Source organism: Tyto alba, unplaced genomic scaffold (assembly GCF_018691265.1).
Source record: "Tyto alba isolate M040663 unplaced genomic scaffold, T.alba_DEE_v4.0 Super-Scaffold_39, whole genome shotgun sequence".
Lineage (NCBI taxonomy): Eukaryota > Metazoa > Chordata > Aves > Strigiformes > Tytonidae > Tyto > Tyto alba.
In genome coordinates, this window is record NW_024881314.1 from 13,975,148 (window position 1) to 13,990,795 (window position 15,648).

Sequence of the window (15,648 nt, forward strand, 5' to 3'; positions counted from 1 at the left end):
TCTGGCCTAATCCTTCCCAGTGGCCAAGAAGCATTTGTAGCAACGGCTGCTTCTGCTTCCCAGGGATGGGGGAGGGTGTCGGCAGCTGAGGGTGATGGTAGCTGATGGACTGAGGGAAAAGGGGGTCTGTACATCCCAAAATGGATGAGTTTAGGGGTCCTGTTTGCAGGCAAGGGGAGAAAAAAGTGTAGGAGGACTGGAGAGAGGTACAACACTCATGCACAGCTCCCATGCTTCTGGGAGGATGGGCAACCTGGCTGCCCTTTGAATTCCTTTATTTGCTTCAGAAAAAATATGAACACAGACTTTTTGTTATTTCTTCCTCACAAGAACTGTGCTGCCCTTTTTGTTGGTTTTACCTCAGCAAAAAGGGGTGGGCTCCATCTCTCGAGGCCATCTGCCCATCTGCACTCTCCTTGGGTTCATAGGTCAGCTCTGGTGTTGACCTGTTTGGAGAAACATGAAATAATGCCTCCAGAAACCACCAGTTGTCTTGTAGCCTTCATATTTCAAGTGAGCTGGTTCAAGGCCCAGCTTGATAAATATCCCAGTTCTTTATGCACCTCCTCCATCTCTCTGTGACTCGGGTGAGGGATTGTTGTATGTTGTGTGTGATCTTACTGAAGAAGAGCCAATAAGTGCTTATGTGAAGTGCTGCAGACCGCTGTTGGCCCCTCAGGGCCTGTGTGCATTTTACCATTCAGCTGAGATTTCCTCTACCTGGCTGTGTACAGCAGCGTCCCTGTCTATTCCCTTCCCAAGACAGGTACAATTGCAGCAGGTATGTGAGAAGCTCTGTTGTTCTGCTGGAATTTCAGGAAATAAATGTCCCCAGGCTGGTCTGGGTTGCAAAATCACTATGTGAAGCTTTCAAAACCTTTCATGTATATGAGATGATGGGAAGACTGTGAATAGGAAGAAACCCTGTGTGGGAGAGAGGGCAAATAGACAGAGTGCTGACATTTACATTCAACCTTGAGTACATCTGGAAAACCTATGGGTCTTTTGGAGGTGGGTGCAGGTAAGGTGAAATAACTTCTGCCCTAGATATCTCCTACCTGTCAGTCCCTGTGAAATAACTATATTTATTTACTTGCTGCTGTTTTGGGGGGTTGGCAGCAGGTTTCTAGCTGGCACTTTCAGAGCCCAAAGCAAGGAAAATAGCACTGCTCTCCCCTGCCTGCATTTCTTTACAATGTTTCATATTTGATTCATGCAGTGTTAGGACTTCTGGCAACTTCATGCAGCATACTAGGGCTGAGCCTCTTCCCTTTCCCAGCACTACACTGGCATCATCTGAAACAAATTTATATTTCTGAAGTAATTCCCTTGTATGACATTTGCTTATCAGTAATAATTGTAGTTCTGTGTTGTGACTGCAAATGAGAGGAGACATGAGTCTAGGCACAAGTGATGGGGAAGAACGTAAAGACATAGGGTAGGATGGGTAAATGAAGGGGCAGAGAAGGTGAGAAGCAGTCAGGGTGGGAGGGTGGAGGTGCTATCCAGTCTCTGAAAGGTGTAAAGAATTGTGTGTTTCACATAGCCTTTTAAAACCATCTTCTGTGCATGGTCAGTACTTATCCATCTTTAAGAAAACTGTGGTGAGCAATCTCCCCTGCTGTGACACCCCATTAATCCTCTTTCCTGGCCTGAGGGTTGTAAGCCATTGACTGAATAGTGCCAGCAGAGCAGTTGATGCTGCATATAACCTGGACTGTAAGAGAATATGGAAAAGTTTCTAGGCTGCTTGGCAGGGGCAGCCTTGGTGTGTTCTATGAAAGGGGAGCCCTAGGACCAGACTGCCATGCTGAGTTCAAAAGTACCATGTGCCCAGAGTGCACAGCTACTATGTGGTTAACCATACAGTCGCTCAGTGTCTTTGGGAGTGGTTTACAACTGTGCGTGGGTGGTAGATTCAGCAGGAAAATATTTGATTATGCTGAAGAAATTCTCTGATGTGCTGCAGCTGTATTACTTCTTGCATTAGTCAAACAATAGCATTTCAGCTACCTTGTCCATCCCATTCAAGATGACTTAGATACTTATGATATAAGTGTACGTGTGGCTTGTTGCCATCTTGCATTCTCAGCTGAGGTCAGCCTTACATGGTGTGTCCTTATTTTCAGGCTTTTTTTGTCTGCGGTGTTACGTCCTTCCCATTTACTAAACAGCTTTCTGTCTCCTGGAAAGCAGGAATTCTGCTTTCACATTATCTTGGTCCTCATTAAGGTCCATATATTCTCATAGTCAGCAAGGTCTGGGGCATGGACTTTCAGACAGTCCAGAAATGTGTAGCTGAAAGTGGTCATTTCCTTGAAAGTGTTCTGAAGTCCAGCACTTCAGTTTTAGGAAAATATTTTTGATCTGCATGAAAAAAAATTTATTATTTAGTATCTTCCTGGTACCACCAGCCACCTTTTCTGTTTCTGTCCTCCTGGGTACCCTTTCCTGCTTATTTTGTTTTACCTTTCATCCTTCATCCACTGAAGTTTCTAACTCCAAATGAGTCTCATGCATCTGTGCAACCACTGCAACCTGCAGCCTGTTGACTGACTCCAGGAAGAACAGAAACAACAGATTGTGCTTTTCTAGACAGCACCCAATCAATAGCTGAAAACCATAAATGCATTGCATTTCCCTTGCAAACCTAATGCTTAGGGATCTTAAATATCCTGTAGCCAGTGAGCAGCTGGGTTCTTTCCGTCCAGCATGGTGTTGTCTTTGTCTTGCAAGTAAATTTCCCAGGGCACCAAACCGGCATCTACTAAAACATCCCGGTCTGAGTGGTTAAGTGCTGACATGTCTAAGCACCACTGGAATCCAAAGCTGGAAACGCCACCAATCTTTGTCCTCCTTGTGCCTTGTCTGGGCTGTTGTGATGAACAGTGCTTGGCACAACATGAGCAGATAAGAGATGGTAACAGTGGTTGTGTTGTGGTCATCTTGTATGCAACACCTCTGTCATTAGGACACTCACTGGGTCAGAGAATATCCGTGGAAACTCAAAGGGACTTCTGCGTGTTTTGAGGCTCTCCATCCTAAAATGCCTAATTCACTGCCTTTATGTTCTCATTGCTTCTATGCAATGCCAGAGCTGAGAGCACTGTAACATTAGTATGTCGCAAGCTCAACTATTCTTTTCTGAAACACATTATTTTTAAGCATGGTAAGCACATAAAAAGGATTAAATTAAGAAGCACCAGATGCAAAGGAAACCTCCCTACTTCACCATGTTAAGACAGACCTTAATCAAGTATATAAAAGGAATTTTAATAATGCTGCATTTCACTTGGTATTTGGAGGATGACAACAAGTTAAGTAGGAGAATTTTCTACCCCGTGATCAGTGATATCTGCAGATACCTGTTATGAGTGGGGAAGGGAACTGGGTGAATACAGAGAGTGGCCAGTTCTCCAGAGGAAATGCATATGAGATCTATCGTGGCAGCTCAAGCACAGCCTGGTATCAATCTGGGTAAGGGTGGCACTAATGCTTTTAATAACATTTTGCAATTTTGTAATTTTACCTCCAACCTTTACCAAATCTTGCACTATTTATTTTCAGAGAAAAATCAAGACTTATTTTATCTTTGTTTGGTTAAAAAGCAACCTCAAAGTGAGCTGAAAGCACCCCATTTGAAAGAGATGACCCAGGAGTTGGGCTAGACTGGCATGTTCCTGGAGCTCCTGTCCAGCACACCTTGTTGCATACTTGAGAGCCAGGGTGCATGTGTCAGCCTGGGACTCAACAAAGCCATATGCATTAGATGAGGTCTCTTCTTGAAGACAACCAGTAGTATTGTTGTGGTTTGAGCTCAGAGGGCAACTGAGCACCACACAGCTGCTCACTCCCGCTTTCTCCCCCAGAGCTGAGAAGGAGAAAATAAGTAACGGCTCGGTATTCAAGATAGGACAGGGAGGGATGAATTGCCCATTATGGTCACAGGCAAGAGACAGACTTGTTAGGGGAAGAAAAAAGAACATAGATTTATTACAGACACTAACAACAGCAATACTTAACAGACAGAGTAGGACAGTGAGAAGCATTACCACATCTTGAGAACACCTTCCCCCCACCCCTCCCTTCTTCCCGGGCTCAGCTCTGCTCCCGATATCTCTACCTCCTCCCCCAGTGGCGCAGGGGCAGGGAATGGGGGGTGCAGTCAGTGCTGCCACTTCTTCCATCTTCAGTGGGGGGAGCTTCTGGAACTTGTTCCCCCTGCTCCATTGTGGTCCCCCTCTCACAGGAGACAGTCCTCCACAACTTTTCTCCCTCTTTAGTCCCTCCCACAGGCTGCAGCATTTCCCCACGCTGCTCCGGCATGGGACACCAACTTTCTCCAACTGGATTCCCTCCTATGGCTGTAGCCCTTCCCAAGATGCTCCAGCGTGGGACACCCCCGCATGCTGCAATCCTCCCAGCACTAAACTACAACAGTGGAGGCTGCTTCTTCCCACAGGCTCCCAGCTGCCTTCAGACACAATCACCTTAAATGCTCGTGAGGGGCCCCCCACAGGCCATAAATCAATGTCTGCTCCACCATAGATCTCCATGGGTGGCAGGGGGGCTGCCCTGCCGTCTCCCCACAGGATACAGGGGGGTCTCTGCTCCAGCACACCTCCCCCCTCCTTTCTTCCTCCATTCCTCCATTGACCTTGGTGTCCACGCAGCTGCCGCAACCCCTCCTCACAAGTCCAACTCCTCCTCCCAGGTCCCTTCTTAAATACATTATCACAGAGGTGCAGATGACTGGCTTGGCCTTGGTGCACAAGTGGGTCTGACTTGGAGCCTGGGGAGCTTCGAGAAGCTTCTCACAAGGGTCCTCCACTTTAGCCCCCTTCCCTGCTACCCCAAAAACCCCACCACTCAAACCCAGGACAACTGCAGTGCTGGAAAGCAGTAAGGAAGCTCACCACTTGCAGACAATTCATGTCTCTTCTGAAGTACTTGTGAGACCTGAAATAAGAACTCAGTGGATGGAAGGAAGTACAACCATGACCTACTCTAGCACTTCCTCTGCCTAACATTGTTCTATCTCTCTGAGTCAGCTAAGGATCTTGGAAGGATTAAATCTGTGGGTTGAGGTTTTTCTTTCATATCTCACCAGCTATGGTCTACACCTACTCCAACTACACTTATGAACTGCAGCTGAAATAGTAAGTCATCTGTGGAGACACCTAAGAGATGTCAAGCATTTTTATTACAAGTTTTTTCTAATACGGATAAAACTTTTTAGTGACAATTTCCCTCTGATACAGGCTGCCCTAGCTAAAGGATGGTATAGAAATCTGACCTGGGGAAGTGACCTAAAATGTAGAAAAAACAAAATGTGTCTCAGAAAGTGCTGGAAATCGCATTACTATCACTACTAAACCTGCAATGAAGGGCTTGCTTTTGTTGCATGGTGTTTGCAAAAGGAAGGGCATGGTACAAGTCTCAGAGCTCATTTTGAAAGATCAAGTAACGACTGTTATCATCAGCTTTACCCATGCTGTTGAGGTAGCAACAAGCACCTCTACCCTCAACACATGTACAGAAGATTGACAGAACACTTCGATGGTGCCTGTCCCCAAGGCGCTGTGTTGGGACCAAGGATAAAAGCTGTGTGGCAGCCTCAGTCTCTTTTTTTATTGAACTGCCTGTAGGATGGAGCTGGATTTCAGTTCTGACACTGCAACTCCTGCTGAACTAGTTCATGCACTACATGGTGCTCTACTTTCAGCACTTTTGAGATTGAATCTCATGTTTCATGCAGCTTCGAGAGATTTGCATCTGTCACTTCTGCCTGCTTTTCTTGTCTCTTTTCATTAGGTATGAGGATGGAAGTAAAGGTCAGGGTCCTGGGAGGCCCATGAAGGAGTGTGACCTTGCAATGCAATGTGAGAACACTGTGTAGAGGACCATGTTGCAGTTCAGAGGCTTGTGCATGGGCTGGTTACTTGGACCTTTTGAGCTCCTGTTGCTATAGGTGACCCATATCGGGTTTAGTACCGCAGGGCTCACTGGACCAAAATGTTGGAGCACAAAGATGAATTTGCTGATGTGCTTGAGTCAGGAGAGTCCTCAGACTCTGGTCTATAGAAGGTCAAGAGGGGAGAGCCAGGACAGTTCTTCCTGGGCTGGAGTCAGTTCTGTGAGCTGACACAGAGGAGAGACCTCCTCATTCCAATGAAACAAAATCTCCTTGTGCTACACATTCTCTATGGAATAGAAGGAAAACATTTTCATTGTACTCTCATTCACCCCCTCCTGCTTCTAAAGTTTTGAGTGGTTTACTCCTGTCTCAGGGCACTGCAAGTGCAATTGCCTCCTTACATGCACAAACCCACACACTCCCTGCTCCCTTCCTTTGGGCTGTTTTCTCCCACACTCAATATCAAGAAATGAAGTGCCATGAAACCCTGATTCATCACAAATGTGGGGAAGATCTTAGAAAGGGGAGGTAAGGTGTGAGAGCACTGACACACTTTGTTTCTGGCTGGTAAGGTGAAGTTTGCTTCCAGCAAATCCAGCTGGAGTGTGGTAGCTTCAAGCTGCCTGGAGGTTTGGACTGGGGAGTTTTTGCTATTAAAAGAATTTTGCTGTTAAAGGAAACCTGTTTCCAAAGCAGGGCTGTTTGCACTCCCTTTGACTCACAGGTCCAACCAATCTTTGCACTTTAGGGAGCCACGGACAGTCCGCAAACCTTGCTGAAAGCCTATGGAGATACAGTGGAGCAGCAAAGGAGGGCTGGGAGGTTTGCAAACTGTCTGCACATATGAGTGATTTCTACATGCCATTGGCAAGAGCAAAGTGAATCCAAAAAAGATGAGGTAAGACTGTGGGGACTGCAAATATTACTTCTAATTCTGCATGTCTTCAGTAACAGTTTGGGAGAAGCTTGTGGGGTTTCTTCTTGTGGCATTGGGGAGGAACATGTTCTGTTGCTGTTCTTCATCCATGTCAGAGTGACCTGTGCAGCCTGCACAGTTTCATGTTATTCAGGGCAGAAACCAAGTTTGGAGCTGCTCAGCATTACAGAGTTATTGCTGTTAAAACCAAAACAAACTCCAAACCTATTTATAAAGATGTGAGATAGCACCAGTAGTTGGGTGACACATTGTAGCTGCTACAGAGCCTTAAGACCAGGGAAAGTTTCTGCACAGTAAGCAGGCCCAGAGGTCCTCTGGCTTGCTTTGCCCCATTCTTGTAGTTTGGACAATGAAACTATGGAGCATTTAGCTACTGAAATAGTACTACACATGACACCACGCAGAAGTGCTAAATCCATTCCTGGAAGCAATACTCAGGAGGGGTTATGCTAGACCTTAAAGCCCTGTTGTTTGGCTGTTGTTTTATGTTCAGACAGGAAAGCAGATGCTTTGACCCCAGAGCGCTACCAGATTCGTAAAAAGGGACACAAAATTCCTTCTTCAACTGCTACACTTTGATCACAAAAATTGTCTGCATTGGGACCTCCTCAGAAGTTGTGTTTCTTGACTAACATGACGTCCCAGAGTGTGTGGCTCTCTGAAGGCCTGACACATCATGTAATTTCTCATTCTGCCAAACAGATGCAAAGTGAACTTTCTTCCCCTGAACACCACAGGTTTCCGCTTTCCTTTGTGAGGAAATGTTTAACCACATCTGTGAAAACTCTCTTTGGTTCTGTTGGCACATATAGTTTGGGTCTTGTAACTATTTTTCCTTTCAGTACATCATTTCAGTTTAAACGAATGGTTTTCTACTGCTTTGCTGTTCATTAACTAAATTCCAGGTATCTCCCAGGGCTGCAGGACTTTTGTTCACAGACGTCCTTCACAGTCGAGAGAGTGACAAGGATACTACTGATTATTCTTTCCCCTCATTGGATAAATAGAATAATTAACATGTGGCTGATAGGGGAGCACAGAACTTGTCAGTGTTGGTCTGTCAGTGCTAAATTACACTCTCAGAGAATGAGAGGTTATAGGTTGACTCCAACATCATTTCTGGAAAATTGGATGGGGTATAACATCTTGTCTGATATTGAATATATTCTTAATAGCAGTGATCATTGTTTTACCACAGGGTTACAACTAGTCTTCAGATTTTCCATGGATCAGGATGAAAGGCTGCTTTCGGTACTCCACGATAAGACCCTGTCTTGTCTATATCAAACAGGTGTTATCTCTCACCAAGCCTTTTCTGTGTAGTTGTGGAAGAAAAACATCCTCCTCCTCCCCTCACTCACTTCTACTCATGACTAAGCTGCAGAGAAATTTGTAATGTTACAGTATTATCTTAGTAAATTTAGTTGCTTCCAGTAGATGGCATTACAGCAGTGCAGTCCTGATAGAGGTTAGTTCCTATCCCTGCTTTGGCTGCCGGAATAACCCCTCTGTTACTCTGTGCACAGAAGTGGATTTTTTTTCTCCTAACACTCAATATAAATGGTGTTTAAAACACTCTTGTTCTTTTAATTTTCTACCTAATAAAAGGTGTTATTTCTATTTTATGCATTTTTATAGCATTTTTTGGTTTATTTTTCAATGTGCATAAGTCCACAATCACTTTATTTTAGAAAATTTGTCAAGACACTGATTGTTTTGGATTGTATTCACAAATATGATAACCACTGGGCACTGTTCTTGCATGTATAAAGGTTCTGTCCTCACGTTATGTATCTGGGCTTTCTGGATGACAGGGAAGAATTAGGCACTTCACATCAGGTCCACAGCAGCTATCAGGCAAAGTAGAGACTAGTTACAAGAAGCAACTGGTAATTTTAACTGTTCATTAAATTTCAGATATGTTTGTTAGTTTTTTAGGTACATTCCTCTGTACGGTCTCAAAAATGCAAAAATACTGTGGACAGATATGCTTGCATAAAAAAACCCAAGCCAGATATGAAGATAACTGTTTTTAGTGCTGATGTCAAAGTCAATTCTGACAAAAACATGTTACCCCACTGACTGCACTTGGACATAGCATAAGTGGACATCACAACACCTCCACACAGATGCCCAAAAGCCATTCTTGAAGCTACTTGTCTTCAAGTCAATTCACTTACATTATTCATTAATCAAAATTTTCATTAGAAAAAATAAACAAACCTACCAGAAACGTGGCTAGCATATTGTGTTGTTTACCTTTGCATTACAATAAATGTAAATTAGAATTTGTCTTTATTTAACCATGCACTTGTGTATTTTAAGCCAAGACAATCTGACTCATAAAAGACAACTCTTAGCATTTGATCTTCCTTCTGTTTAGTTACAACACATTCCAATTTTACCTCATTGACCTAGCATGGAATTTATTAACTTACTACCCAATTCACAAAAAGCTGAGCAAAATTTAAGTATTTCCCCATAAGTCATCAAAGCTTCTAGTCAACCAGGTTTGCACTTGCAAGTAAAAAAAAAAGCTCAAAGTATTTTTTCTTTGCAACCAAAACCATTGCTGAGGCTTGGGGAGAAGGGACGAGAGAGGGAAGCAGGGCATGTGTCTCAAGGATTTGGGCATTACAGGTTTGAGGGATGGCACCTTCCCCCATTTCGGTTCCATAATCCTGAGTCCTTTCCTGAAATAAGGAACCGAACGTAACCCTTGAGGACATCTGTATGTGTATATATGTGCATGAATATATATAGAAAGACAGATAAAACAGCACTCCTTTCTTCACCCAATAGGCATTTTATGGTTCTTGAAGCATGTTAGCATCCTGTTTATTGCTCAAATAAGCACTCACCCAGGATAGGAGGCCTTATGTGCCCTGATGGAAGGGCTGACTGACAACCCTAAATCATTATACCCTCGGGCTCTCTCAGCCTCTCCTGCTCCATTACCACTTGACCATATTAATCCAGAATACTGAGAGGTGCAGGATTTCAGGCGTTGGCAGGGTGAGATGGCTGTTGGTTGGGATTTGGGGAATGGCAGTTTCAGACAAAGTGGCCAAAGTAGCCCTTTGACTTGATTACACTAACTTGCTTATTTTCTTCGATATTTGCAGTCAGTATTATTTATTTGGTTTGGTACCAGTATGTTTATTCAAAAGGACTGAAGGCTTGGGCTTTCAGCTAGAGTTCTGCAGAAGTTGCTGTTCTAACTCTACTGTCTGCTGTTTGCAACTTTACAAAGTTTTGCAATTAAATCTTCTGTATGTAGCATGTGGTCAAAAATAATTTTACATTTGCTGTGAAATGAGCAGAATGGTTAAACTACTGTGGAATTGAGAGGGGAGAAGCAGGAGCAGTCTTTTGAGTAACAAAACTGGTGTGACATACATTTACATATCCCAGCTGCTAAAGCACCCGAGTGGAAGAAAATGAAATTTGCCAGGGAAATAGCTTTTTTGAGGGAAAAAAAATGCTACACTCTGTGTCTATGTCACTGAAACCACATCTCTGAGTCATTCACAGCTGCCTTTCATGCAGAAAGCAGGACAAAAGGCACTGCCACTGCTTGATCCTTGTTCCCAGGGCAAGGGGCTGCAAGTGGCTGTGCTGCAGCTGTTGTGGGTGGGCAGGTCTCTGTGTCTGCAGTGGGCAGCAGGTGGAACCCTGGGCTGGGCTTCATGTAACTACACCTGGAAAGGCTGTGCACAGGTTGTGGCAGCATACAGGCAGTGGTCTGTGCTACAGCTGTATCACTGCCTTCTTGTTGAGCAAGGCACTGGGAGCAGAGCGCTCGGGCAGACCTGCAGTGGAAGAACCAGTGATGATGCAGCTCCCAATCTGCTCTGTTTCCACCCATCCCAGCTAGCTGCCAAGGGAGCCAGGGCTGGGGAGCAACAGCAGAAAGAGATAGGAGACAAGAAGTGCAGCGAGATGCATGCACCTTCCTTACAGGGTGGGAACCTGGTTCAGAGAACAGTAAGGGCCAGACCCGTTTGTACGAATGTAATAGACATAACTCTGATGTGTGTGCAAGGCCTCCATCACCGTTATATTGATGTTTCCCTTCAACAGAAACGACCTGGGAGCGGCCAAGCAGTGTGCCTGGGACTCCAAAGAGCCCTGTGTCACAGCAGAGTTCTGCAGGTACTGTTTGATGCTGTGCCTGACCACTGCATTGGGTGAATCTGCTTCTCAACTGCTCAGCAAAGGAAAATGCTGTGATTACGTGGGATGTGTACAAGTACATGGTCATGCAAGTGTAGCAGAGTAAACATGGTGGGACTTTCCCTTCTGATACATCTTCTTGCCTGTTGTTTCCCTACTGATACATCTTCTGGCCATTAGTCTGAAGTGTCTGCTCAGAGCTGAGATGGCTCCTTCCTCAGGGCACAGGGGCAGGTGATGGCCCGGCAAGCCAGCAGGGCTGCCGGCTCGGGGAGGGAAGGATAGTCTGCCTTCCCCAGTCCTGCTTTCTGACAGAGCAGGGGAAGCAAAATGCTGCAGAGGAACGTGGGCTGGCTGTAGCTCTTCCACACAGAGCACATGTGCACAATGAAGTGTTTCAGCGTGTGGTAGCTACAGGGTTAATCACTTCACCTTTGTCCTGACTTGAAGTTGCAGGGAATTAAGTAACAGAGAATTACCTGTACAACTGTACTGAAAAGCTTTGCATACTGCAGAAAGACAAAGCAAAGCAAAAGTTACTCTAGAATAAAAACTTAAATGTAAAGGTCATTGCTGCCAGCTGACTGTAAATAATGCTGTCTAGAGGATGTTTTTTTGTAGAATTTTTTCGAACCAATAGCCCTCTTTATCAGCAGAGCTGAGTGGGAAGCATGCTTGAAAGTTGTGACCAAAGGATTTATATTGTAGTTGTAGACTTTGTTGTAACCCTACTTTGAGCATTATTTTTTGCTCAGTATATTCCAAAAAATAAAACAAGCTGCAGCTGTATACATGAACCATAAACATCTTATAATGCTTGATATCTCAACATGAAAATCCCATCTCCATTAAACCAGTGCTTTTTACATATGTGGTGGGTTGACACTGGATGGATGCCAGGTACCCACCAAAGCCACTCTATCATTCCCCCTCCTCAGCTGGACAGGGGGAAGAAAAATATGACAAAAGGCTCATGGGTCGAGATAAGGACAGGGAGATCACTCAGCAATTATCATCAAAAGCAAAACAGACTCGGAAAATTAATTTATTACCAATCAAATCAGAGTAGGATAATGAGAAATAAAAACCAAATCTTAAAACATATTCCCCCCACCCATCTGTTCTTCCCAGGCTCAACTTCTCTCCCGATTTTCTCTACCTCCTTGCACCCTGAGCAGCGCAGGGGATGGGGAATGGAGGTTGCAGTCAATTCAACACGTTGCCTTGGTAGCTCCTTCCTTTTCAGGGACTCCTCACTCTCTTCCCCTACTCCAGCATGGGCTCTCTCCCATGAGAGACAGTCCTCCACAAACTTCACAGACATGAGTTCTTCTCATGGGCTGTAGTGCTTCATGAACTGCTCCAATGTGGGTTCCCCACGGGGTCACAAGTCCTGCCAGCAAACCGGCTCCAGTATGGTCTTCTCTCACCACGGCATGGGCTTCCCATGGGGTCAGAGCCTCCTTAAGGCACAGCCACCTCCTCCAGGGTGGGGTCTTTCATGGGCTGCAGGTGAATATCTAGTTCACCATTAACCTCCATGGGCTGCAGGGGAATCAGCTCCAGCACATGGAACACCTCCTCCAGCTCCTTCTTCACTGACCTTGGTATCTGCAAAGTTGTTTCTCTCACATATTCTCACTCCCATCTCTGGCTGCAGTTTCTATTGCACAGAGCTTTTTTTTTTTTTTTTTTTTTTTCTTCCCCTTCTTAAATATATTATCCCAGAGGCATTTACCACCATCGCTGATGGGCTCAGCCTTTGCCAGCAGCGGGTCTGTTCTGGAGCCAGCTGGCGTTGGCTCTGTTGAACATAGGGGAAGCTTCTAGCAGCTTCTCACAGAAGCCACTCCTGTAGCCCCCCCACTACTAAAACCTTGCCACACAAACCCAATATAATATGCCCTACTTCTTCAAACACATGATCTTACCAAACAGCACCATGGGAACTGTTTTGAGTTCAGGGTTCTCTTTTTCTTGGCTCTTTCCAGCTCAGTAACTTCTGTCATAACTTTGGATAAGACCCTACTGCAGGATCCTGAGGGTGGAGTGGGCCCATGGGCTAAGCTTCTGTAGAGTCTGGTTCTGGGGCCTTTCTGGGTTGGAGCTAACATGTCACACATTGCTAGCCTGTTGGGATGGGGAGAAGCATCCACAGTTTCTTAGGCTGGAGGCACTGAACACCAGTGACTCAAAAAAGGCACTGTGATTTATATCTTTATATTCAATTACGTGATCAGTTTTTAAAATGTGTAGTTATTAATTTTCTACCAGCAGCAAGCCTGCTAACTCTCCATCTCTTCTTACAGTGAATGGCTACCACATCTCTGGGACCCCAGTACACCAGGTTGACTCTGTTCATATGAGCCTCCGAAAAGCCAGTGGTGACCCCCAGGTAAGTTTTGGTTAAAAAGCCAAACAGTGGTATCCAAGAATAAATGGGTCTTCACTTAAGTAGTTTAAGAATCTGCCCAGAGCAGGAGCTCAAGAGGCATTTTCTTTTAGAAATTATCAGATCTTACAGATATGTTGCATCTAGGATAGTTAGTCTTTATGCTCAACTTGTAAAACAGTACAAAATGCCAAGATACTTTGGATTTTTTTGTGCTATCACTCATTTCTGAAAAATCCACCAGGCCACTTCAGTTGCTATTAACAACCCTACAAATTTTCCTGCCACTACAGCCTGAAGCCTGGGCCTGTCTCCAGCACAGTCCTCTCTAGACTTCCACATCTGCCCATGTCTGTATCTCATTGTATTTTTTTGCAGCTCCAGCTTTCCCTCCCAAAGACAGTATTCACAAAGAATTTGTCTGAAGCTTCTTTCTCAATTACTTCATCCATTTCTGCATGTCCTTTTACAGGCCCTCCTCTGTGCCTTACAGAGCCTCACCCATCTCATCACCCAGGCTAGTGTTCAAGACGCTGATCCCTAGACAGCTGGTCTCCCTGGCCTGTCTGTGCAAATTTTCAATAAATAATCCTGCACTTCTTGCACCAGTTCATGTCCCTGGGGAGTCTTCCCTTCAGGTCTGTAGATGAAGCACAGGGTGCTCTTCCAGGCCCTCCCATGAAACTCTTTGCCCCCTGCCAAAACAGCAACAGTTGAATAGCTGGTGGGCTGCACTCTGTTGGGCTGTGCTTCCCTGCCAGCTGGCATTGTTCTCCCAATGGTACCAGACCGGAGTTAATTTCATTTCTGTATTAACTGGTAGGTTCTTCTGCAATGCAACTCCTTAAATACTCCCAGTGAAATGCATGTTTGTGTGCTGCTACAGGGCTGACCTGGGTTGCCTGTTGCTCTCAGTGTCCCTCTGATGCTACTTCTTCATCTAAATTTTGTGTTGTCTGCCAACTGCACCTCTTTGTCTCAACCCACTTTCTCACCCGCTGCCTCCTAGGCAGTGGCCTTCAGCTTTGCCCTTGTGTGTTGTTTCAGCTAAGTCAGCGTTTCTGGTTTTGTTTCCTCACCAGTGGATTGATGGCTTCTCCCATGATACAGTTCAGCACTCCCTGTTCTTCCACATCAAACATCTTGCACTTAACTGCCCATGCTGCTTCTTCTCTGAGCAGTTTGCCCAGGCTGGAGGCAGAGTATGTGGGCACCTAAACTAGGTCTGAAGGATTTTAGAAACTGATGTAGTTTATTACCAGACACCCCTGTCCACACGTCTGCTGTGACTCCCTCAGAGAACCCAAATAAACTTGCAGGCTGTGACTTCCTTTAAAAAATGCTATGTTAATCTGTGTGCAAAAAACTTAATTTCTTGAGGTATCTGATTCACAATGTTTTTGCAGTTGGCTTGGTACACAGGTCAGATTAACCGACTCCCCTAGAACTTCCTTTGTAACAACTTCTGTCACTTTACACTTTTACAGTGCGGAGTCTGACTCAAGTTTATAGCCACCTTTCTGGTCAAATTCACATCTGAGATACATGGGAAGCCCGCTGTCATGCACTGGTTTGCTCAGCTGAGTCAGCCATCAGACTGACAAAACCCCTCTCATGACTTCTCATTCACTTCAGCAGCCTCCATACTTCCTTTCCATTGCTCCTTTATTACAAGTTTTTCCAAATTGAAGTCCTGGCTTCATTCCTGCTTTGAACTTACAACTAGTTTTCAATCTGTAACTAGCTGCTGGTGCCATTAATTCTAAAAGCAGTTTGTGTCCACGCCCGCTTGGGAGCCTGCTTTTCCTGGGAGCTGGGGCTGGTATTGCAGAAGAGTCCTTAGTAAGGAAAACATTTGACCATAAATTGTTGGTTGCAAGAATACGTTCTCTACATCCTCAAATTCTCATACGCTTTAGCCAGTCCCTGTCATACTTGCCTGTCTTGGGCCATCCCAAGCTGCTTTGCCTTGACTGCCTCCTTGTCTGTTTTTGGCACAGGCTGTCTGCTGCAGAGCAGCTTCCAGACATTCTTCAGGATGCTTTCTTAGACCTGGGTAGCAGCCATCACGCAAACAAACACTGGCAAGATCCCTCAGGCAGGCTCAGCCACATTTCTTGGAAACAGGTCAAGGGGGAAAAAGCCACAACTGAGAACAACACAGTTCTGTTGTGCTGTGTTGGGCGCAGGGCCAGGCCTTGTTTACGGCTTCCTAGAGAGCAGCTA

At 45.1% G+C, this 15,648-nt stretch overlaps 1 protein-coding gene across 4 annotated transcripts in view; it reads left to right on the forward strand.

The window, feature by feature from the left end:
* Window positions 1–15,648, forward strand: part of GAS7 (growth arrest specific 7) — a 105,977-nt gene that overhangs the window by 47,769 nt on the left and 42,560 nt on the right. For 3 of the 4 annotated variants that reach the window (XM_042802543.1, XM_042802540.1, XM_042802541.1), the window contains exons 3-4: window positions 10,938–11,009; window positions 13,340–13,425. In XM_042802543.1, coding sequence (XP_042658477.1) covers window positions 10,938–11,009; window positions 13,340–13,425 — 158 coding nt within the window. The remainder of the gene's footprint in view (window positions 1–10,937; window positions 11,010–13,339; window positions 13,426–15,648) is intronic. The other variant, XM_042802542.1, reaches the window with a different exon arrangement.